This window comes from Larimichthys crocea, chromosome VIII (genome assembly GCF_000972845.2).
Source record: "Larimichthys crocea isolate SSNF chromosome VIII, L_crocea_2.0, whole genome shotgun sequence".
In the NCBI taxonomy this organism is placed as follows: Eukaryota; Metazoa; Chordata; class Actinopteri; family Sciaenidae; genus Larimichthys; species Larimichthys crocea.
In genome coordinates, this window is record NC_040018.1 from 4472319 (window position 1) to 4498716 (window position 26398).

Genomic DNA, 26398 nt, shown 5'->3' on the forward strand with positions numbered 1-26398 from the left:
TGCCAACATGAAGCACGCTGTGCTTTTTAATAACATCGTAAAAACAGTTGACGGGTCTTCATAAGATCCTATTTACAAAAATCACATGACTCAGTTTTGGATCTTTGATCTTTCACAGCAGCCAATTTAAAAAAAAAAAAAAAAAGGTCTTTCACACTTGTAGATAATCCACTGACTTCCCCATCAACAGTTTTCACAGGAACTATTTCCCCCGAGAGATCTGTGGATTATTCAGATGAACCTGACGAGTCACTGTGACGACATGATTCTTCGATGCTTTGAGCACCGTGAACAAAAATCTATCCACCTGATCACATTCAGGAGTTTTAACGGCGCAAACGTCCTCAAAGAACGACGACTTTTATTCACTAAGATAAACAGGACGTGACGATACGTGTATCAGATAATCTGATGTGGTTTATCTAAAGAATTTTCAAATCCTTAAAAAGGTAAAAGCACTGTGGTATTGTAGTAGAATTTCTATCAGGGCTGAGTCTGAAATCACTCCCTACATACAGTAATGAACAGTTTACTGTACACTGTAATGAGCATAAGTAGAGACTTCTGACTCATTAAACAACATGGTGGGCTGTAAATGTATTATTAATAGTGAGAACGGGGAATGATGAATCAGCTTAGAGAACTTCACACTGACAGCATCATGATCATAATGTGGGTACCCACATAAGTTTAAGCTTATAAAAACATCCTTGACACTACAAGAAAAAAAAGTATCTTTGCATTGAAGCGTTGCTCTAAGGCTGCTACGTGAGAAGTTGCTGTCACCAATCAAAAGCATCCCAACTCGATCATTGTATGATATAATAATAATAATAATTCCATGATTTAAAGCTTGACAATTTCAGAGTCAGAGATGTAGCTCTTGACCCCTCGTCGGATTTTTTTTCTCCTCCGTCGTCTCAGCGTTTTTTTTTTTAGCTTAACTTTAACTTTTCACCCGCCCGACATCGTTTAGATCCTCGACAAAGGCTGTAAACTACACTGTAAACTTTTTTTAACGGAGCTCACACGTCCTCATTGACCGAGCTGCGGAGTATCCGAAGGCGAGACATGACTTCGTCCCAGTCCAGGTAGGCGCCCTCCAGGTGTCGCAACATGTCTGGCCTGCTGATGTAGCTCCTCCGCCCGTGCAGCAGACGCCAGTTATCGAAGGTCACTATGTCACCTGAAATAAAACAACACCCACAGGTCAGAAACAGTCTGACGGGTCAAACTACACGATATATACACGTCTGTTAAGATCGTCACGGTGATGGATTAAGTGATTTTTAGAGTCACGTGAAGCCAAAAAAAAAAAAAAGATTTCCAGGCATAAAATGACTCAGATCTTCTACAATCAACTTGTGGTCTCACCCTCCTCTGGCTTCAATGGGAACAAAGTGATTTAATCATGCAGCTCTTGTAGACTGCCGAATGTCATCAGGCCAAACGGATTCAACTTGATACGAAAACTCTTCATGCTTCACGTGACGGACACAATTTATGTCACGATTGAACCACTAAGATTGCAAAAGCTCGTCCTGGAGGTTTGGTTGTTGTTGTTATGGCATTTTCTATCCTTAGGTAACCGGAGGTCACGTGTGGGCCTTGAGGTCCTCAGTATTAATTGTTTGTCTTTGACTGAGAACAGTTGGTGCCAGTCTATCTCAACACTGTGGTGTCCAGGGTCAGAGAGACCTGTTGCTGCCTTCATAGACATAATAGATAGTTGCTGTTGACGTTCCAATCTGCGTAAACAGACATCTGTGTCTCCAGACTAGAATATGTTGACAATAACACCTGCATGGGTAAAGACATTCTCTTTGTGTATTTGTATTTGTGGTGTTATCTTTGGGTTTAAAGTCGATCCACCAGCACGAGTCGGGCAGAATGTGAGACCGACTCAGGCACTTCTGATGAACTTTGAGAGTGTCTCTAATTCTCCTTGGCCAAGCATCAATAAATAATACAGCATAAGACGTCAGAGGCTCCTGAACACTTTCTTCCTTCCTGACCTCACCATTGAGCTTTGACTTCAGCAATTTCTCCACAACAGTTGTGGCCAAGAAACATGTCCGAATACATTTTGCTTCCAGACCAATCACTGCTGTGTGATTTCACTTGGAAGGAGCTGGAAAAGCCATCATTGTGTGGGATCAGACGCTCTACGTCTGCCAGATCGGGATATAATCAGGCTGATATCAGGAAGTCTGAAGGCTGACTAGTTTAAAACGTCCATAAATATGAACTTGATGACTACGTCCATGACCTTATTCTCAAAGAATGACGCTCCAGCTGCTCGTCTCGGTCACAAAGTCAGCAGCCCTGCATGGAAACACTTGAGACTAACAGGTTCGTCTGGAGCGCGGTGAAGGACGCGGAATCAAGACGGATGCTTTCTAACATGGAGGCTTGAACCCTTCCTACCGCCCGTACGCCGTCTCCCTACTAATGGCACCGTCCTGCTCCACTCTGATGTCCTGAGTGTCTGGTACAATGTCGTTACTCCGTCTCTGTCACTCGATGCGGCAGACTCTTTGCTGGGCGGTGGGTAATTAGATTTAGTCTAGGTGACCTTGATGAAGATGAAGATGTCGCACATTGTCGTGAAAGGTCGTGTTCTGTTTGTCGTCCTTTCTTCTGTCTTATTTTCATTTTTCATCCATTAAATCGAAATGTTTTGTCTTGTAAAAACCTTTGAAGCTTAAATTAAGTTTTGAGAAGCTGCACACTGACCTGGCTCCATCCTGTAGGTGACCACGTTCTCCGCTCGGTTCATGATGTCCACGTACGCCTTCAGTGCTCTGTAGAAGGGCTGGACCTGATGTAAGGGGAGGTCCAGCACGGAGTCTCTGGTGGCGTTGTTGTAGTTTATCCTCACCACACGGCCTTCACCATCCAAGCTGAGATGAAGGACGAGGTTAATTAAACAATGTTGATAATTGATTGAAGTCATCAAGCAAATGTGAACTATACATTTAAAAACATATTAAGATCACTGACGGCAGAATAAGAAGATCTAAAAGCAAACTGAACAGTGTGGTTCAGGATCAGTATCAGACACTTCTCTTTATTAAATGTTTGTCCTCACTCATCTTTCAGACAAATCCAGTCACAGGCATACGTGACCCTTTAACAGAGATCTCTTCTGTGCAAATCCATAACTGAAATTAACTTTCCAAATAGCAGCCAGGAGAGAATATCGAACATTTACTACTTTGTATAAACGTAAAATTCCAGTGTGAATTGATTTATTTTTTACTGTGAACTAGAAAATGGTTGAAAATGGTATGAAATTTTAGAAAATGCTGTAAAATGAACCCAAAACAACCAACCAGGAGCATTCATACGACCAGAAAATATTCATACGACCAGAAAATATTCAAACGAGGAGCTCAGACAAGAGTTTTACAACAACGCCCTGCTGCATGTCCTCCCCTCGCTTTCTGTCCACGCTTTCCTGTCACTCTTCAGCTGCTTCCATCAAAATGTTGAAACACTAAATAACAATAATAAACATTTTATTATATGAAAATAATAATAAAAAAACATTCATCAGTTAGGTTGCAGATTATTTTTCTGTTTATCATCTCATCATCTTCTCCAGTCGTGAATTAAATATCTTTGTATCTTTTTTAGTTCCCTGGTTCCAGTCGTTTTAACCAGAGAGGACTTGGACATGTGATTAATTATCATCTTCACAGCACCAGAGAGGACTTGGACATGTGATTAATTATCATCTTCACAGCTGATCGCATCAGTTTTTTTTAAAACTAAATATCTAAAAGTATGTGGAGAGATGAACATTAGACTCACTCTTTGGGTTTGGAGGCCATGTTTGGACGTAATAACTCTTAACAGCAGATGGCAGTGTCCCATTTCAAATCACACAAACTCTCTCACACACACACAGGAGAGATGAACCTCTGCATCTTATTTTGAGTCATTTCAATTTCTGCTAAATCTCCCTCACACACAGATAGAGTGTGTGTGTGTGTGTATGCGCGTGCACGCGTGTGTTAATAAAAACAGATCACACGTGATCCGGCAGTCTCCACTTACTCGATGATGCATTTCTTGGACTGCAGCATGAAGTCGCAGTAGTCCATCCCCGTGTCGGTGAAGTCGACGTGGAGCGAGGAGAGTATCCGGAAGGCCTCCGGGTCTTCTCTCCGCAGCTGCTCGGCCATGTGGAAGCCGTCCACCACCTCGCTCTCCCCTCCTTCCACGGCCTGGTTGATGCAGTGCAGGAACTGCACCTACAGCGCACACACATGCCGCACAAATGCTGCTTTTTTACAACTCGAGACAACGTAACAGCCGGATGCCAGCGGCTGAAACAAACTTATAAAAAGCAGCACGTCAGTTCATTAAGTCATAGCATGTCTGTTTGGTGCAGTTTCCTCCTCTAAACGGACCGTACAAATCAGATTTTACTCACTCCAGGTGCAAAGTGTAAGGCAGGGTAGTCCGTGTGGAGGCTCAGCCTTCCTGAGGTGTAGGCTACATTGTTAGCCATGTATTTGTCCTGGACCTGCCACGTGTGCCTGAGGACAGAGATAACATTCATTAATACACTCCATGTTAATTATTTCACTTTGGCTTTAGAGGATAAGCAGGGACAATCTGACTGTGCGCAGAGATGAGATGAACTTTGCAGGGATCCCTGAGGACAAACAGGGCGGCTTCACGGAAACCTCTGAAGTACAACTTCATTGAGATGCAGCAGGAATCGGGGCACTAATGAGGTGAAGTTATCTTCCATGTTCTGTTTGCATGCCTCGTTTGGATGCCCGACTCGTAAAACAGTCTAGTTTCTCTGATGGCAGGCCTTCAAGCTTTAGTCTGCAGTTTCTTTTCTTCCAGCCGTATGAGCTCATTCGCTGGCAGTGGAAAAAAGCGTCACGCTCCAAACCTCTGTTCTGACTGAGTGCACCAGGTAATTCCTCTGGCTTAAAAAAAAAAGAAGCTGGAATGCTTTAAGGTTGTTTTCCTCGTCTCTGTCCTCAAATAATCAACGCCACGCTAAGTCAAAGTGAGGAGGGGTGGGTGACTAACAGACACTCTCTAAACGTTTCCATGCAACCAAAATCCAATGGAAGCCACAGATAATTGACCGGTGGACACATTTTAATGTTGCAAAGTGAGACTGAGAACTTCTTTCATCAAAATATCTAGCCATTTTCTTCAGATGGCTGGGATGTAAATAAAAAGGTCTTTCAGATTTAATTCTTACTAATAACACTCCCCGGGCTGCACTCCAGCTTAAATATGATCAGTGGAAAAAAATCAGCACTTCAAGATTTAGAGGGGAGTCCGATTATTAAACAGTGGCTTTGGCTCGGGATGAGTGCAGCGAAATGGATGAACGTCACAGAGTCTTACCCGTAGAAAGTCAGCCTGAGATAGCCAATCCTCTGAGCGAGCCTGGCGACTTGGCCTTGCTCTACCGGAGCCCCCTTCAGGTACACGATGCCAACGCGACGCAGGGCCAAGAGCCAGGCCAGCGCGGCTTTGTCATCGTGGAGGACTTCCTGGTAGTCTGCTGTGGGAATGCGCAGCTTGGAGTCCCAATAATATCTCTCTGGAAGAGGAAAGAGAGCATGGAAGGAATGTTATTTCATCTGAGTGGAGATTTACATCCACACAGTTGGGTTTCTTTTTACGGCTCTCTGTCTGACAAGAAATAAGCTGCGTCTGCAGTGTGCCACCATGAAGCTTTTCCACCCGACACTGAGTCTTTGTCCTGTGCTGTAGCTGCTCTGTTTAACAAACAAACCTCGTCCAACAAGAACAGAACCGGCCCGTATCAAAGCACCTTTATCAGATGTTCTATTCATTCATCTTCCTCCCTCCTGCTCCCTCGTTATCGTCTCTGATATCACTGTGTCAGCTTCTGCTCCAGTAGGAATCTGCATGTTCCTCCATGTTGCACAGATAAATCCCAACAACTGCTTTACTGGCGGAAATAACGGCCTCCGTTCGGAGTTTACTGACGTGAGCTTGTGTTCATAAAGATGCTTAATGCTTCCATTAAAGACACCTGTGCAGACATTATCCCGTTGTGTGTTTTAGCTGACGAACACGGAGCAGAAGCATCCAGGTGTGTGTCTGGGATGAGCTCCAGCACATTGACATTCCTTGATACTTTCCATCAACACACGTCGCTACCTTTAGGACATGTTTTCATTCCAAGAGAATCAAATAAAACGTGTGGAAAGTATTGTCTGGGCAAAGAAAATGTCACAAGTATGAACACACTTCGTGTCATATAAAATACATTTTTCAGGCTTTTTCAGGCTGAAACTTGAAGAAGCGTCTGGCAGTGTTGCAGTTTGTCTTGTTACAAAAAGGAAACTATTAATTATGAACTTAATTATCGCTCTCCGTTGGAAGAGCGTCGCAGCACGCCCCATGCATGCGACGCTTCAAGATGAATAGACGCTGAGAAAAAGACCAAAAAAAAAAAAAAAAAAAAAAACAGCCTGTCTCTGTCGGACAGACAGAAGTGGAAAAAATCCTCCCACAGCTCTCCACCCAGCTGGCTCGACTCCTTTTTCCATGCAGCCTCTCTCCAGCGACTTTCACAGAAACAGCTGCTAAGTACATTTGTGGAGGAGGAGGAGGGCTTAGCTGAGGAGATGGTGTACCTGTCTGATGTTTGTGACTCCTCCTAATGTCTCTTTTCACTACCCACCAACCTCAAAACAACTTTTTCCGAATGGCTGCATCGCAAACACACTGCGGGGCTATAAAAGACTTTTGGGAGATGGACACACACAAGGCAAGCTCGCTGAACTTTATGCATAATTTATTGTCCTCTAAAAGTGTCTGAAACATTAAAAGACAATGAGACTGTTGGCTCTGAAGGCCGTAAAGCTTTTACAACGCGCAGACTCTCACGGGTGATGAGGAATTTCAGCGAGAAAGGTGCACAGGAGTTGCAACATCAGTCAGAAACACAGTGATCATCGTGACTCACTGAACCTCCCTCCGGGCTGTTGTCGCAAGTAATCAGCTTCTGGCCACGCAGTTCAAAGGGTCAGGAACCCCCCGCTTATTAAAACCTGTCAGGAAGGCCGAGGGAAACAAAGGCCGAGAAAGAGGAACTCGGGCAAAGGTCAAGCCTGAATGTAACAATGCCTCTTGTGAAACTGGATGTCTTGTACGGGGCACGGTAGTGTTTCAACTCCGCGGTTTAGGGTCTCACCTGTGACAAAGAGGCTAACAGCGCTGGTCGCACTGTGCATATACATCAGCTGTGCACAGTCCTGGCCGCGGTTCAACCACGATCTCATTGTGAACGCTCGCCGCGCTCGCTGTCGAGCCGGTTTGCGCTGAGGTGGCCCGGGTCGGAAAAAAAATCTCTGCCTTCTCATCGGTCTGATGAGATCCAAACATGTGCTTGTTTTTAACTGGTCTTTTATTTTGGTCTCTCATGTTGGCTGCAGATTGAAAAGAACAAATAATCGCCTTGTCACCGGAGCTCGCTGCAGATACAAATCTAGAGCTTCAATGGTGGAAAATACATTTATCTAAGTAGTTGTGCTTATTAAAATGTTTTGAATTACTTGAGTACTTCTGAGTCACCTTATTTTAAAAGGAAGAACACTTTCAGCTACAGTTACTAGTTTAACTTGTTTACATTAAAATGTTGTGTGTCCAGTGTTCATTACGTATGCAAAGATTGATGATTGATATGATTGGCTCCAGCTGACAGGGCGTGGTCACCTCCATCACCGCTTCCTGGAGTCCTGGAGAACAACGATTGGACCAACCAATCCCCAGTCACCAATCTGAAGATCTCATTTAATCTAGAAGAGCCCGGCAGTCGTGGCGGCTTGCGTTTATGTGCTTTGAGGTTCTGATCGATGATTCCCTGATTTTTAAACCACATGTACTGTGTTTGGTGATAAATCCCCAAAAGTTTCAAAGTAAAGAAAGTATTTCATTTACTACCTGGGGACTGCTTTATGTTCCTACCTTTCCCGACACGAGCTGGGACGTAACAACAGCGTCAGTATTTGCTTTGTAATCTTAAATCTTGTCAGTTGCTGTAACCTGCGGGTCAGGACCCACAGGGGCACGGCCATATATTTTAACCATAGGCTATATACTCGGTCTTTATATATGTTCACAGACCCAGTTACCTCAGTGATATGAGATATGTAATATATGTTGTCATGTTTTTAATAGGTTTCCTTTCATTGATGCAGAGTCATCTTACATGTGATTTATACATCTTGCTGCTTATATTTTAATGGATAAAGTAATTTAATACATATTAATAAACTAGGAACTTTTATTTTGACACTTCAGTACATCTGATTGATATTTCTGCACTCTGTGGAGCGGCACTCCGCTCATCTTACCAGTGAGCTCATAGTTTAGCTGTCCTGTTGCAACTTTGGTGTTTCGGTTCATGCTATGTCACTCTCATAGCACAGGTTTCCAGGAAAACACTTTGTACACTACCTGCTCAGCAGTGAACAGCACGTAGTGAAGCATTCAGCAGCACAGAGCCAGGTATTTTTCACTGGAGTTGATAGAGACAAAAAGCAGAGCTATGAGAAAGAGAATCAGACTTACACTCACAAGGTGGCCAGAAAAACAACTCCAAATTATGACTGTGTTGCTCTGTACTGTTTGCTAAGTTTATCAACTCATAAGTTGATGGATTACAATAATTCATTTTGTGTTTACAGCTCGTTTCCGCTGCCCCCAAGTGGCCAAACAAAATCAGCAAATGTGCTCATTTGTGTTAAAATCGCTTTTCATGGGAAGGATTTAGCCGGCATGCGCTCGAAGGACACCACTGACAGCCTGACAAGACAGTATATGTGCATAATCCCCTCTCCTGATTCCCCGTGGTCGTGGTCTGCTACAGTGGCTTTTCCAGATGAGGAAACCTGAAGCCGTGGCTCCTGTGGCTGTCAGGCAGCTCATGGCAGTTTGGCTCTCCCCTCCACTGTTCTCTGTTGAAGCTCAGAGGGCTGCGTCGCTCTCCTCTGCAGCTGGGAGTGCCTTCAAAAGCTCTGCTTGAATCGCTGCAGTTATCCGGAGAGTTTTGTTTTGACTTGGTTAAGTTTTATCACAGAGCTCGGATCAGCTCACTTCAATGGGCCGTCTGTGGAATGCACAGTGGAGGGCTCGGAGCCAGATGGGCATGAACGACCTCTTTAGAAAGTATAAGCGTTAGAAATTAGATTCAAGCTGTTGTTCTTAACTAGAAGCACGTTTTACTGAAACAAAACAGAACAAGACTGTGTAATTTCAGCTGCAGTTTGATCCAAGTATCCCATTTATTTAATTTTAGTCATGTGTCATCAAGAAAGCCAGTGGTGCAACTTCATTTACTCATCTTACAACTCAGAGAGAAATATTGTACTTTTTGCTTCACTACCTATATTTGACGGCTGTATGTACTAGTTAGTAACTAGTAGTTACTTTCTAAATTAATGATTTCATATACAAAATGTACAATGATCTTATAAAATATGATGCATTTGTATGGATTAAACAATCGAACAGCAGCTAAATAAAGACAAATATATAAAGTACCACCTTGATCAACCATAATAATAATAATAATAATAATCCAATAATCGTACAGCAGCAAAACACTAAGAGAGCCGTTGTTCTGCATTATTTGCCTCATTAACTAGAAACATAGAGATTCAATGATTCTTTGACTTTGAGGCCATGTGTACAGTGTTTGGTTAAAAAAACTGAGGCTTAAATCTCTAAAGTTAAAGTTTCCATTACAGAAACAAGTTGTGTTTTTCTTTTATTGTAAAAAAAAAAAAAAAGACTTAACTGTAAAGCTCTGACTCACCACTGTGAGCTTTATTCTTTGGTTGGACGGCCTTGTTTAGCAGCCCGCAGGCCCACACACATTGGTATATATTCATATACAAGGAGACTCTTGGGTTTCTCCCATTCTGTCTATGTTCTTATAATTCTCAGAAGTGTGATGATCAGTACTTGTTCAAATTGAGGAATGTTTATATGTTGTGTGCACCAAATGTTCATACAGAACTTGGAGAGAAGCGTTTGGATACTCAATGGGACCTTTCCTGATTCAATAAAAGGTTAAATAAAAATGTTATGTATGTGCTTTTTAATGTGCATGTGTACAGTGTTGCTACCTCTGCTGAAGCAAAAGCTCTGAATACTTCCTGCACCACTGAATAGAATAGAGAAGAATCATGCGACCGACTTCCTCATTAATCACAGTAAGTAATAAATCATTAACATTGATCCATCTCTGTTATGTCTAAGTGAATACGACTCTAATTTAAACCTGGTTTACGCCCCCAGTTTGGCTTGTAAACAGCTGCACGGACAAAATCTGCTAAATGATTGATGAGAGTTTCTTGGGAAGACGTAGCACCCGTTACATTACCATACTGGAAACACAAGCGTTCATTCGTTATTATTAAAATTAGCATGACAACTTGAAGCAATTAAATTATTTGTTTTAAAAAGTAGAGTTTGGCAGATTTGGTAAAATGTTAAAAAGTGAAAACAGCCAAAACCTGCAAACATACATTCATAGACTTTGTTTCTTTTGGTAGACAGTGTATTAAAGTAAACGAATAAGATGGCAAAGAATAATGATCCGAGACACGAGTCCAGACGTTTGAAACACAAAAAGAAACTGTGTTCCTAATTATATTCCAGCCAACAATTAGCACATTTGTTTGTTTTCACGGCGTACACAATGCGTGTCTGTATATCAATGGAGCTGCACTCCACCCTCCACTAATTCAACAAACACACCTTTATCTATGAAACATGCCGGGAAGACAGAGCAGCCAACCTCTGCATTCCCACTTTTGGAGGAGACAGACTGAGCAGTGTTTTCTCACTGGAGAGCTGCAGGCCCTCCACACACACTAATCCAAACTCGACTCTTTTCTCCATCAGCAAGTTCGGGTTCCCAAAATTCTCCTGAGCCTTGCAGTAGTTTGTCAAATCATGTCTTTTTTTTTTTGCCAACTTATGCTCAATGCTTTCAGTATTATTAAAAGTGCCAAGCGGGAGGTCTGGCTTGCCAGAGAAAATGAAAAATCCAATCATTATAATCACCAAGCTTTCTGTGCAGCCTGGTGTTAAGGTGTTGAATTTTCAAAAGAGATGACAAAGAAAAGGGGATTTAACCCAAATATAGTTGATCCGTGAAGGAATTACAGGAATAGACCGTGAAAAACAAACTGCGTGTGGGTAGAAAATAGTGAAATTTGTTAAAAGGGAGCCGAACTTCTCTCAAAAAAGGCGTCCAAAACGTGTCAGATCTGGCTGACCACCAGTGTTTTCTGACAAATCGAAGTTGCTAAGACACTCAGCAGTCTATGACAGCAACACTCCACGATGATAAAAAACTAATTCAGACAAATTAAAAACACTCAAGTCATAGTTTACAGTTCAGATTCCTCACATTCCTTTCAGGTTGATAAGACAGCATGTACACGTGTATGTAAGCACGTGTTTGAGGAGTCCGTTCTGCTGAAGCTGTAAGCGGTATGTGAAGTGATGGTCAGGTTTGGAAAAACACAAGGTTTTCCATGGATGGACCTCCACAGCTATGTTTCCAGGAGCCTTTCTGTCAACCGACGAGTGATGACACAGAAGACTAAATTCAAACCAGATGGCAAAGGGGGGAAACACTAGCCAGACAGGGAAATGACAAATCAGCTGCTACTTGGCTAAGTTATAGAATCAGTCAGTAGACTTAATGGAAGAACGTCCAAACTCAGCTGAATCCGTTTAGGAGTGCGTCAGACCAGTTGGTCACGAAGTTTACAATAATTGCCCAATCCCAATGGAACGTAATTGACGTACAGTGTAAGTATTCAACATGGGAAATGAGAACACAAACTTACATGGCAATCTACTGCCAAGATAATCTCTATAAACAAATATCTGCATATGAATGTATGATCGATTGGCGAGGGACAAGGAATTTGGCACTCAAGAGTGGTCTGGTTTCCGTTTGAGTATGACCAGTCACATCTGAGCAACTTTTAACAGTCTGTGGGGAAACGAAATGCAATCTTGGAACCCATCAACTATCGTCTGATGCCAATTTAGTTATTTGCGTTCATATGCAGAAATCTGTTTATAGCTGAAATGTATCGTCATTCTTGTGTATCCATTTCTAATTGGACTGCAGAGAAACTCTTGGCATGGATATCCGTTATCTGAATATCTGCTGACTACACTGGACCCCCAGGGACTAAATCGTTCTCGTACAATAGCGATGGGTTTCCAGATTGCTGCCAAAGGAACTGCAGATAAAACGTATAGCTCTAAAGCATTATTGATAACGGTATGTGCAGAACAATGCGTTTCAATTTATACACTTTTTTTATAGGCCAATGGAAATGTAAGCAGTAAAGTACTACTACTCTGAAATAAAATGCTACGTATGCTAGAACTCACTATGTAAATAAGTTTTAAAAAAATCAGTTTAGACAGTAATAAGAATAATGGTATAAAAATGCATCAAAAGATAAAAATCATCTAAGCAAAAGTCTTAAAAGTTTAAAATGGTAGGTGTATAGTCAAGGATTTATGAAGATGGTTGGTGGTGATGGATGCAGAGTACATCCAACGTTGCATAGCTAATGTAACATGTAATGTTTCATAGCTGAGAGGGCTAGAGGTTTAACTAAAAAGGCTTGCTCTCCACATATTTTTAGTAAACCTGAACAAAAACATGCAACAGGAACAAAGCCTTTGAAATGGCCGTGGTTTGCTCTGGATCAATTTAATTGATTTAAGATGTTATTTGATCAACAGGATAAAAGCATTACTCATGCCTGATAAAGATCATCTGCCTGTATTGGTATCTAAATGTTAGTACTACAAATACTTTCAGTCTGGAATAAAGTACACACTGCTGAGGAATATTTGTCACCTTGTACTTAGGAGATGTGTGGCCTTTGTCAGATGTTTGACAGCTTCACAGATACTTTCATAATGCTGAAAAAAGGCTGATTAAGACCAGACAGCTGAAGCAAAGATGTGATGAAGTGCCAAGGACTTGTTGACAGCTTATGGTTAAAGATTTTTACACATTTTTGGCTAAGACTAGTAACTAGGGATGTTTTTTTTTTCTTTGGCAGGCCAAACATAGAGGATCCTTTATAACAGATACAGCTGTTATGGTGAAGACACACCTAATCATTTTCTATGGAGAGCAGGAGCTCCGGCCATGCGGAGCATGATGGATACGCCATGTCGACTTGACTGTTTCACTTCTCTAAATGTGCATAAACACGACTCATCTTCAATTTCATGTAAATGAAGTCTGTCCAGCGTAACAGGCACACAAAAAAAAACTTAGAACAAACCATCAAACTCAGTGGCGCTGATCAAATATGAAACTGTTTGCATGTTTTCATAAACATATCTTCTTGTATTGTTTAGCTGTTACATATGAAAGCACCACCCAGGTCGCAGTTACGTCAACCTATCATCCGGAGCATTCAGAGATGCTTCCAGATGTGATCTCGCCGGATACTAAGTGGATCTCATCGCACCTTTAGTGTCGTCATTGTTTTCTGTCAACCACTCCTGAGAAATGTTGCTTCAATAACTTTCACAGCATTTTTCCAGCATACTTCCTTCGATGTTTCCTAAAGTTTGAAACACTTATGACTGTCTGTAATTTATGGAATATAACCACATGCTGTGACCTTTAGTTTAGAAACGTCTGTACAGTGTTCGACTTTCTAATGTGTTATTGTACAATACATTGAACTAAACTATACTGTAAGGTATCATATTGATCTCTTTTCACTTGGGGCTTCATCAACAGCAGCTGTACTGATCAGTACAAGTGTTGAAGCACCAAACATAAGGACAGAGTTAATTAAAAAGCCCAAATGTAACTAAATAAAACAGAATAGGGATAAAATAATCAAATCAAGTTTGATAAACTTACAGCGTGTCGACTCTGCTTTTGTTCTGCTACTAAAACATAAAATTAGCAAATGAACTGGAGGAACAAGAGAAACAAAGGATTATAGTAAATTGAGGTGAAAGTTTTTCTTTTGTTTCTCAGCTCTGTGTGGTCAAACTACTATTCTACCATCGCTGCTTGATGTGTAAAACCACATCAGACCTCGAAGTGCAGAGCAGAAAGAAATGTGAAAGGAAGGCTGGCAAGAGACGGCCAAGGCAGCGGTACTTACTTTTATTAGTATAACTTGATGCAGTTATTCAGAGTGATCAAAGCAAATGACTCAACTTTACGCAACATTATAAAAATGACATGCCATTATGGCTTGTTGAGGGCAAGCAATTCAAACAGTTTAGTGAATTAGAGAATGGCTGTAAAGGCATCTTGGACAGAAGACAAACTCTCTTTTTACAAGCAGCCGATGTGAGTGGATTATTGTGAGAAAAAAGGGGCTGCGAGCTGTGTATTGGCATATTTTTACATTTCTAAAAATCCATTTAACTAATGTCATAGCCATCTTTTAAATACAAGTGACATAAAATTAGTCATGATTCCCTCCCCGACTAAATAAACATGACAAGCGAAAAATGGGAGGCCTGAGACGATGACATGGTTCAAATATTAAAAGCATCTGGCAGGCGTTTTGAGTAAATCAGTGACAGATTTATCAGTGCGAGGAAGCGTCACTGCAGATAAGGTTGTGAGTGACATCAGCTTTTGGTGTTCCCGGCAGCAGTTCGACATCATCACTCTCCGTTAGGTGACGTGAAAGGTTCAAAGTGCGCGTGGCGGGAAAAAAAAAGGCACGTCTCAACTCCAAAGGTCATGAACACATCGATGAATGAACACAAGACAAATATAAAAGGCAATTAAATGACAACAAATAGTAGATGCTACTCAGTGGCCCATGAAGAAGTTTGTCCAAGGAAAGGAAACTTTAACTTTACAGTCTGTTAGCATATTAGAGATTCAGTGAGAAAATGTCTTCTCAGTCTCACACACCGGGGTTTGAGTTTCAATTCCTGGTTGCACATACCTACAGGCTCTGGGATTTCTTCGTTCCCAAGGAAGGAAATACTGACAACAGTGAGCTTGTGTTTGGTAAGAACATGCAGATCTTTTCTTGACCCTCACTCTAAATCAGTTTTCCATATGGCAGAGACAGAAGGGAGTCTGAATGAGGCTCACAGTTTAACAGACACCAGCCTTTCAGAAGCTGCATCGTGGTTCAGTTTCTTCTGGGGCAGACAGAAATACATTAAACTACAGATGCTGACAAAACACACGTGCATCCAATATGCTACAGTAGAGATTTGGAAATAAAGACCTAGAACAGTTACGATGCACAGAGAGCCATTTAGAAAGGAAAATGCCTAAGATTGATGGAAACTGGGAATTTGCTCACTAATTAACGCTCGGATCATAAAGTTGCCCTGAACGCTTGCCATCGGAAACTATTCTAAAATGTACGAGAAGCTCAAATTCAACACATTCTGATTGATTGATGTATTTGGGACGGTTTAATAAACATATTAAAAAAGTGCCCTTGAGTAGTACTAGTCTACTATGTCTCCCCTCCAATAATAGCTCCTGCTGAACTACATACTGCGGTTTGACTTGCACAACTCCATAGAAACAGTAACAGCAGAAGACAAAAACATTACAGGACACATAAAAGCAGGAGGTATAGTACAGGGTGAATAATATCCCCAGAGCTCCAATTTTCATATTGACCTCGCAGTGTCCCGTGTGCACTAAACTTTCACCGTTGAGAACATTTTAACAGGCACACACGGGCCTGTAAAATCTGGGTGCACCGCATGAAAAGGGAAACAGAAATTCAAACTGTGGACTACGCTACAGTGACGAAGACGTAAAAGAGTGACTATTCATGATCCATCTTTTGGTCCAACTTGGTCCTTTACACTATTTTTTGGCATTAGGGAATTTCAGGCTGGTGTTCATGAAGAAATAATTAAACCCAGAGAAACCCAAGTGTGTGTGTGTGTGTGTGTGTACACGTCGTCTTGTGTTTTGGTGTATGAGTTAAGCAGTGTCTTCCAGGAGCGCTCCTGGCTGAAAAGAATCCACACTACAAAATGACTATCTGTGTGTAAATTGCTATGAGGGGGGATCTGTTTACACTTCAACATGAATGGAGGAGTTCTCCAACACACACACACACACATAACCTTAATCAGTCTGGAACAGAATAGGAGCCACTCAGCCCTGTGGGTCCTTCAGGACCACGTGTGTGTACACAAACCGACTGCAGTCCATCCCCCGCTCCACTGAAATGCAGCTACCTTGTTCCACAGCTAAACTTTCTCCTCCGCTGTCTGGCAGACTGTAAAGTGTATTGAGCCATTGTAAATGTACTGTAAAATGATTTCTCTTTCCAGTCTTTAGAAAAACCTTCCTTCCTTAACAACCCTGTTATGTTACCGAGGAAAAAAAAAATGTGCGGAAAGAAGAGTTTAAATCAGGGGCATCTTTTTCCCCCCCTAAGGAAAGGTTAGCGGAGAAAGTCCGCCAATTTATAACAGCTGCACACACACACACACACACACACACACAGATGCTGCTTAACTACATAATGAATGTGAACAAGCATTTTGTTCACAGCCACTCACTTCTTGCTGTTGCCACATGCCAAGTGTTAAATATTAAGTGTTAAACACACCTAATTCAGGCAATTCTGATATTCTTCTTTGCAAGTAAAGCTTACTGCTGTCAGACGAATAACTAATAATGTATTATAATCAATTAATAATGATGAAAACAATGAAAGTGTCTAAAAATGATGTAATTACTGTGTTTATTTGTAACACTGCTAGAGCAAAAACTGCCATCTAGCGGTGTTGTCACTGATTGTGCCGACTCACCCCTCACCTCACCTTCTCCTTCATAGCATGAGGGAGAAACTAGGCTCTAAGGCTCTATCTAGAGCAAGTTTTTATTTTGTCTGGGCTGTGGTATAAACACTGTTTCTACGTGGCAGGCTCTCTGGAAGAGGAGCCATGGTATCTGTAGATATGATACAAAAACACAGCAATTCTTATTTTCAAGTGATTTTACATCAAGGAAAACATAGTTATTCATGTTATATTCCATTTCTGCCACATTCTGTAAACAGAAACCTTGTAAATCTGACGCACTGGACCTTTAAATGTCATGCAGGAAAGTACACAGTTACACACTTTCCAACAAGGAAGGAAAATATGAAAACAACAAATTACAGTAAATGTGTTACCGGTTTGATAAAAAGTCATTATAAAAATCAATGATACTGACTAATCACATGTCTATAAAGTATGAATATTGAGAATTTAAACAGTTTTGGGGGGACTTTGTACTGAGATATGCAGAAAAAACTTTTAATGTTGATGATAAAAGTGTGTATTCAATGTTAAATATGGGTTTCACAATGGCACAGAGTTGCAGTGTGGAAAATGTCACCCATGATGAGCTTCGTCTGGCCAGCTGGATTGTTATTCATGTACAATCAGGTAACACTCGCTGCTTGGCAAGCAGACAAATTGCTGCTCTCAGTCACCGCTTTGTAAATGCAGTAATTCATGCAGTGTTTTGTGCGACAGGTATGTTGTGATTTATGGCCTCCTTTAAAAATCATCTCTTTGACCATTACATCAACCACAGGGTAATCAATTAGAACGTAATCATTAGTTGCAGACCAGTGCAGTTCAATCAGCACAGGCCTTTGTTGTCTGTAGTTTGTATTCATCATGTGTATATTTTTTTATCTTGTCACCGAGTTCATGCATGCATACAGATGGTAAATACATTTGGGAAGAGATGAGCGCCTTCTAGTTGTCATGTAGATCACAAATTGAACCCAAAGTTCTACATAAATAGCTAGACCTCAAAAATACACTCTATACACATTGTATTAGGTGGACCGGGCTGCAATAAATCTTCATTTCAAGAAGGCTATGATGTTCAGTTTTTGTTTATTCAACTGCATGATCATTTTCAAAGTAGAGTTTGTGCTGCTGTTGAAATCAAATGCATTGGGGGTAGGCTTTGTAAGCAAACCCAACCCAAGATGAAGAAGTAGTAATTATTAGGCCAGGATCCGGCGTTTCATTTCAGGTAGTGCGTTTAGGCTGTGGTGGTGCGAGCAGAGCAGTTGTGCCGGATGCAGCTTTTGGAAAAACACAGCCTGACATCACCAACCGCAGCCGCCAATCAGACGCTCAGACCAGTCAAACCCTCCACAGTCAGTCTGAAATGTCTCAGAAAACTGAGACTATCCAGGTGGATTCTTAGACTAAACTATGATACTCTACCTGTTGTGCTCTGGCTGTGTTTATTTTCATGTATCCAGCTTCTAAATCTGTGTCTAGCTCGCAATTCATGCTGCAATATGGTGACACAAAGTCTCTGTATGTGTAAAATATAAAACCATGACTCACCGTTGAGGAAAAGCTCTTCTCGCATTGCTTGTCTGGCAGCAGTAGAGAAACAGCGTTTCTTCAGCCATTCTGCGTCGAACACGCTGGTGTGCTGGTCGGGCCACACAATGGACACCTGTGGAGAGCAAAAAAAGCTCTTTGCCCAATCCTAACCGACCCAAATATTTGAGATCTTTTTGTTGTGATAAACCATCGAGCCATTGTGCACTGACTCTCTATCGAGTAACAACAACCTTTTTATTGACTAGCAAAGATGTGGTTAAACATACTGAGTGATTCTAAATCATAGGTGATCCAGAAAATAAGACTAGCATGCTCCTTGAAGGTTAAGCTTCGAAGATGCTCTTTGGGTTCATAAAAGTGAAAAAGAATGGAGGATTTCCTGCGCTTCCCATCTGTTTTTTTAATACTTGTGGGGCCTTTTGCCAGTGCTGCATCTATCCATCTTTTCTTTAGCCAGAGGCAAGCATGAAATCATGGTTGTGGTACTCAGAACACATGTTTACTATAATAGGCTACTCAGTAAATCTTGGTGCAGCAAACAAAAACAATACAAGAAACTTACTGTTTTTGATTTTTACAACAAAAACAAATAACACACGGTAGCTTGGCAGCACCGTGATGTAAAGCAATCTGTTCAGGGCTCTAGGGCTGAATCCAGAAGGACACAAAGCTCACAAAGGTGGTTCCTTTGGAGGACTTAAAGGTCAAGCTGAATGTGTGCTTCTGCCAAGATTAGATTGTCTTACTGCGCAGTTTATCACCTGGCAGTCGCCGTCAAACAATAAATAAAGTTTAGATGCCGTTCATTTCCCATAATGTGTAGGTAAGGACAGTAACATGAAAGGAGAGGTTGCGTTAACCGAATATTTTCTGTGGCAATGATGGAAAAAATCTGAAGGCCGTCCATCATTTTGACAGATTAAGGTTACACTCAGACAGGATGAGGTGCTGCAGCGAGTTGCCGCAGGGTTGTGCAGTAGGGTGTGGATTTGTCTTTTTGTAACGTAACCATGGCGAAACTATAGAGAAGTAACTTTTTCCTTTGCTGATTTAATCGGTTTTCTCGATGCCAGTGCTCCATTCATTGTCTATATCTCGTCAAACCGATAACACGCTTACACTGGGCTGTTTCCAAAAGTTGAGCTCAACTTCTCCACTGCAGGTCGCTGCATTTTTTGACAGATACCCCTGCTGAATGTGGCCTAAAAAGTATTTCTTCTTCATCTCTGGTTGGTTGAGACGCCTTCTTCTCTGTACTTACAATTTAACTCCGCTCCATGTTTTCTTGTCTGCAGCCTGGATCCTGTCTGAATGTTCCCTAACCATATGTAGACCCCCTTTGTTAGAGCTCTGGTGTGCAGATTAATTAGCCATTATGTAGCAGTCTTGTCTCACATGCACAACCTCATTGTCCAGCTAGCTTTAGCACTGGTAGACTATATCAGTACATAGCCGAGCGTCTGAAGTTCCTTTAGAAAGCCTAATAACTGATGTGGTTGATAAACGAGGTCAGCCAGCGGCAGGTAAAATTACAGGGGAAGCGAGGAGGTCAAGGTGAATTACTGGGTTCAGTAGGAGGCTATGATTTATATGACAGCTTTTAATAGATTATGACAGCGTTTTATGGCCTTGTCTGCTAAAATGATGGACGAGAAAGTCTAATGCAACCTCTGCATGGAAGTATTATATAGTATAGTGTATTGTAATGTACGGTTTTAAGTTTTACGAGATTAACTGTAAGTGAGAATGAAACTTAATGCACCCAAAACGTCCATTACTGCCATCCAGTGGAATTGTAAAACTGTGTTTAAGACTGCAGTACTGAAAGGAAGTTCATGTTGAACCAGGATGTAGGCTCTGGAAAATTTATTGGACATTTACACATCATTTTTTCACTGATATAAAACATTCATACTGAGCCGGTGGACCCTGAAAACCATAAGTCAGATAATGGCAGCAGCATACCTTGTTGTCATTGGTGACCTCCACGACATCGACCCCTGTGTGGACATCAAGATCGGACATCAACAGCTTCCGGGCCTGAGCTGACTCCAGGGTGCACAGCGGACACTGGCAGTTGTCTCTCAGCCAGGTGAATGGGTACAGACTGTGGCCTCCATCCTCCCACTCCACCTCCATTAGTCTGTCCTCATCCAGAGCCCGGACGTGCCTCACCGAGTGGCGAGCCAGTGGGAGGGAAGCTGACCCCAGTGTCTGATGGCCACGAAGCTGCGCTGAAGTCAGCCAAGAAGGTAGCGGACCTGCAGCCTTTGCCGGTCTACGGCAAGCCCTCAGAGCTTGGCAGGCCATGGCAGAAGTGCTCCTCTGCAGGACGGGCAGGGCAAAACGTGAAAATGTACTCATCCACATTTTTGGTTGGTTGGTTTCGTCCAGGCAACTACGTCTCTAGATCAAAAAGGGACTCCAACTCTGTACATAATGAAAATGAGAGAATAGAGAATCACGCATCAGTCATCACCAATTGATGTGTTTAGTTACATCAGAGTCTCCTACCTCCTTGTGTTGTATTGTAATAATATGCAGATTGTCTGCTGTTATGTATGTATTCGTGCTGCAGAGCAGAACTCCACCAGCCTCTATCTAATCTATCCATCTTACACAACCAATTTTCCATTGCACCACATTTGTGTTTGAACAAAACTAATCAGACACAGTTCAAAATGAAACCTGGATGTATCAGAAATGAAAAACAGCAACAGTATTTTAAGAAAACACACTTTAAAAATGTGTCTCGGTCCAAAAACCTGCACCTGTGTGCGGTTTTGTTGAGCAGTTTTCCTGTGCCAGACACATTAGTGGCCTCAGATTATTTAACTAGGGCTGCAATTGCCACTTATTTTGGTTGTTGATCAATCAGCTGATTATTTCCCCTCAAATTATTGATTGTTCATTTGGGTAACAAAAATAAACAAGCCAAAAAACGAAAGAGGAAAACCGGTGAAAGACGATTCCTCGACTCAAAGATGAGAAAAAGTGGCAGATTTTTCACAGTGGCAGTTTTGACGTGAAATAGTAGCAGATGTTTTCAATTAACTAATTAAGAAAACCAACAGCAGCACTCTGACTCTGTTTGACCTGATGGGAAGGGATCTGAATTAGTATCATTGGTAACAAATGCATTTACCTACGTTTGTCAATGTACAGAGTTTATGCATATATCCCTTTGTATATTTCTCACATGGATAGAACAATATGTTCTTCCCTCCCTTAAACTTTAACTCTGTTTTATACTACGATCATACGCCTTCATTTTATCTACCTCGTGTCTTTTTCGTACATATCGTGTGCCTGTTTTGTGTTTGTAAGACTTCCTTAAGACTATCCAAAAACAAATTCATTAAAATAAATTCAAAAAACTGGTTATTCTTGAAATTAAGAAAGCTTAGAACAGTGGTTCTTAACCTGGGTTCGAGTCGGTCTCAGGGGTTCGGTGGAGCCTCAGCCCTGGAATTTTTTATACCATTTGTTACAACATATCTTTGTGAGCAATCGTTTTCGAGGATGCTGGACATAAAAACTAAGAAAAGGAACAGACTTTGCTGTGAAAATGACATGAGACTGGCACTTGCCAAGGTGAAGCCACGCATATCTGAACTGGTCTCTCAAAGGCAACAGCAGAAGTCACACTGAGGTAAGTTGTTGTGAGTTCATGCACTGTGTTGGTTTTGTTATTTGAACAAGGTTATGTTAATGCACGGTTCATTTTGTGCACCAGTAAAAAAAAAAATCATATTTTATTTTTTACTAAAGAAGGGTTCGGTGAATGAGCATATGAAACTGGTGGGGCTCCAACAAGGTTAAGAACCACTGCCTTAGAAGTCAGAGGTAGATGTAGGAAAGAGGGGATAAAAAGGGACATTTAAAATGCAGGTATGGGGTTCAAGGTAAAAAAAAAAGATGATAAAAGGAATGATAAAGAGACAGAAACATTACAAATACAGTTGATTTTGCTCTATAGACGAGGTGTAATGTCTTCCTTCCTCTCTTGCATCAGTGTGGGTGTGTGTGTGTGTTTGCACAGGCTTGTTTAGACAGGTATACTGCAGCTACATCTCATTTAAAAACTGCTTCACTCGAGCTTTACCTTTCTCTAACAAACTTATTTAAACCGGCAGCAGGTGGATTTGACTAGCACGTTAACAGACACACACTGAATACAACTAGACAAGACTAGAAAAGAGACCAAAGCTAAGCTATCCGTGCTATTACTTCCGTTGTTGTTGTTGTTGTTGTTGCAGCCTAACGGTTAAACCGCCGTTTGGCCGTTAGACGACCGTTTTTAGCCGTTAACCGTTGACATACCTCGTCCGCCGGTTTGTTAGCTACAACTACACAGCTGCTAACGCTTCATCCTTGTTTCACTTTCTGAGCTAACAAGAGAGGCTAACGAGTCACAGCTTCTTCTTTTTTTTTTTTGAAGGTTTTTATGAATTAACGTGCCACGAAGACGTACAGTAACAACTTGGCGGGGGAGAAAAAAAAAGTTACACTAGACGTTACCTGTTAATGTTTAGCCGTCCTCTCCTCTCCTCGCCTCCGTCAACACAAATAGCAGCTGTCAGTGTGTGAGAGAGAGAAAAGTAGGTGAAAGGTTGGACCGGCAGAGACTGTACATGATGACATAATCAGTGCAAGTGAAGTGCATGAACGTTGCCCTACTTTTTCAGTCCCAACTGATAATAAAGACCCTGATCCAACACGGTTGTTGTGTTTTGATAAGCGATAATTAGTCATAAAGTGTTAGTAGCCCCACCCTAGAAAAGCGAGCATTGATTACTCCTACCATTAGTTTTGTTCACAACACAAATGTAGTGCAGTGGCTTTTGCTTCTTAAATTGGGTGTGTAAGATTAGATAGACGCTAGTGGAGCTCCGGTTCTGGCACGACAACAGCTCGACTCCACATTAGCATTTGCCTGCACTTTGGGTCAGGGGCACCGCCAGGAATTTTGTGCCCCATGACAAAAAAAATCAAATTGGGCCCCCTCTGTGCAGCTGTTGACATCACATCTCTAGGACCTAACTATCCCATCAAAAGCTTTACATTACTCTAATTAAACGCTTGCAACTGTTTTGCGTCTTGTAGTTCAATACTAGTGCTAGCACAATATTTACTGCTGGTCATTTGTACATGCATGCAGGTCTGCATACACTATGCAGTGCAGTTCACTATTTGATGCAAGATTAAAAGCCACCATAAAAATGTGCGAAAGGCCACTTTTATTTAACTTTTACTGCCCAAAACACGTAAAAATGACGAGATAATTAATTTCTTTATTATATTTGAAATATATATACTCAGTGATGATGGTTTAATAATTTTATATTGGTGTTCACCTATTTTTTGGGGCCCCTGTCAGTTGTGGGCCCTTTGAATTGTCCTAACTTTTCCCCCCATACGGCACCCCTGCTTTGGGTCTGTGTTGAAACAATTAAAAGATCCTGAATGAGGCTGAATCTCAACCACCAACCAATTGTCTCTGAATGGGTGGAGGTACAATGGTTTTATGGGATCTGAGAGCTCCCGATTAGTGATTTACCAGCTGTGCTAAAGCCCTATGAGACTGTAGACACAGTGGTGCTTTGAGCTAAATGCTGACATCAGCATGCACATGTTCAGCCGGTGTAATATTTCACCACAGTTCAGCCTTTTAGCATGCTTAAATTTGCTCAATAAGAACTAAGCACACAGCTGAGGTAACCCTAACCCTGAATAAGTAAAAACTTTGACCTGCTCTAGATGAAAAGTCTTTGAATATCTTTAGTTCACACCATGTTGGATGCATGAGATGGGGGAGATTCCCATGTTTAAAGCGACACCATGTAACTATTCTACCATAAATTTGATGTTACACTGACATATAATCAGGTGAATGGTGTCTCTGTCATTCCCACTTTGTGCTTTCTCACCTGTGAGAAGTACATAATGCTTTACGGGACTAAGTCACACACCACCAACTTATTTTGATTTGAAACTGGATCATATATTATAGAGAAAAAATGTTACCTTTGATTTCCTCTAACTGTTGCACATGACACGAACAGAGTTTCCTGATGGACGGTAAAGTAAACTGCTGCAAACTGTAGGGGCTGTCAGCTAATATTTGCTCAGTTTGTTAGCCAGGCTGCCTGAACTGTGAGGTCTGAGTGTTAGTGTTTGTACCACAGGTGTTTTGGACCAACGGGAAAAGCAAGTTTTCAGACCCAAAGTGCAAGCAAATGCTAACGTGGAGTTGAGCTGTTTTCGTGCCAGAACCAGAGCTGGGTACACGAACAATGTAACCTGGCTCACCAGCCTCTATGGACATAATGACAGAAGCTGAAATTATGAAGAGGACGTTGACGGAGGAAGCTAAAAAGAGAAAACGAGAGAGTACAAGCAGGAAGCTGCTGGACAAGAGTAAAAATCTGGGACTGACTTTTAGTCGTTGGCGAGAGCTTTGTGAAATAAAAGGATGAAAGACGCTGAGCTAGTAAGTAAGATCAGCTGGCTGCTTAACTTGTGTTGTTACACTTGCTTGATGTTTGGCTGTTTGCAGATGCTACATAATTTAATTTACTTCTGAACCAAAAATGTCAGCCTGATGGTGGCACAAGAGAAAAAGTCAAGGAATCACCAATCAGTAGGGTTAATCCTTTGGGGTGCACGAATGTTAGTACAAAAATTTCACGGAAATCCATCTAATAGTTGTTGACATATTTTAGTTTTGGCATCCCTGGAGCCATGTTGTTAGTACGCCTAAGCTAATTATCGCTGCCCTCGGTAATGCCCACAGCTGAGTGCGCACACAGATGCACAGAAATGAGGCTCTTCAACTGCACCAGAGCTGATGAAGATTACTTGATGATCAGTGAATTGTTTTTGTTATTCATCTGGCATGAATCCCAAACATTTGCCGCTCCCAGCTCTAGAATGTGACAGTTTACTGCTTTACTTTGTGATATGAGAGTAAATTAAATCTCTTTTTAATTTGAACTTTTAATTTGAACTGATGGTTCATTTAAGAGTGCCACAACAAACACATGCTACTGAACAGTGTTGCACTGAGACTGGCCATGTGTCAACACTCAAAAGATGCTTCCTTCCTCTTTTTAATAGGCATTTCATTAGACCAAACAGTTACTCATTTAATCAAGAAACCCACTGACACCATCAATAATAAAATTATTTTTTTCTGTGTTCAATCATACCTCTTTCAGTTTACTTACTTACTTCCTACGTATTTTATCCAGTTCAGGGGTGGTGAGCAGTGGACGTGCAGTACAGCCTTCAATCCAAATGAGACCTGCGGACATCTGAGTTCACGTTTTAAAAGCTTGATTTTGTAATTATTAACCCAGGATTACACACGGCCACTGAATTTACAACCTAACACAGTTATGTTGAGTTTCAAAGGGTAAGTTGATGATTGTGATCAGTCACCTTTGCAACTGACGTTAGTGCACACGTGTCACAACAACAACAGTAACAGTAAGTAACACTAAATCAGGGTTACACTGCTATTTAGATGTTTTAAATTACACACGTTTGTTCCTATTTATTACATGTCTTGAGGGCACTTCCCTTCATTAATGTTTTACTGAGATTGGCAGGGTAAGGTAAAATTCAGGTTAATGTATAAATTGAGGAATTCCAGAATAGATTCAGGGCCAGGGACAGGTCAGAGAGGTGACATTTAAATTGGGGATATACTGGCTACTGATTAGGGGGTATGGAGGTTGAGACAGCCCATTTTTAGGAAAATGTATAAGAACCAACTGTCAGAGCTCCTCTGGGAGCCTTTCTCTCTGTAACCGCTTTTGTGTGTTGCACTGTGAAACGCTCCTTCTTGTACAAGAACAATAAATTCAACTTAAACTTTGATACTTTGAATCTGGTCCTCCTTATTTAAGTTTTTTTTTTTTTAATTCCTGTAACAAATGTCAGTATATTATATATACACATATAAAGTATGTACAGTATTTTTGCA

The 26398-nt window shown here is 41.4% G+C and overlaps 1 protein-coding gene across 2 annotated transcripts; it reads right to left on the reverse strand.

Annotated features, from left to right (window-relative positions):
- bbox1 (butyrobetaine (gamma), 2-oxoglutarate dioxygenase (gamma-butyrobetaine hydroxylase) 1) lies at positions 1-25722 on the reverse strand. Of its 2 annotated transcripts, none has more exons than XM_019273414.2 (9): positions 25642-25722; positions 22930-22984; positions 20374-20838; positions 18406-18520; positions 5386-5584; positions 4442-4547; positions 4063-4259; positions 2737-2903; positions 1-1186 (listed from the first exon to the last, which is right to left on the reverse strand). In XM_019273414.2, the coding sequence occupies exons 3-9, from the start codon at positions 20776-20778 to the stop codon at positions 1026-1028; spliced, it is 1350 nt and encodes a 449-aa protein (XP_019128959.1). In that variant the 5' UTR covers positions 20779-20838; positions 22930-22984; positions 25642-25722; the 3' UTR covers positions 1-1025. The 2 variants fall into 2 exon arrangements, with proteins under 2 accessions (XP_019128959.1, XP_010731252.1); XM_010732950.3 differs by having other exon boundaries at positions 25638-25721.
- Positions 25723-26398: the final 676 nt, after the last annotated feature.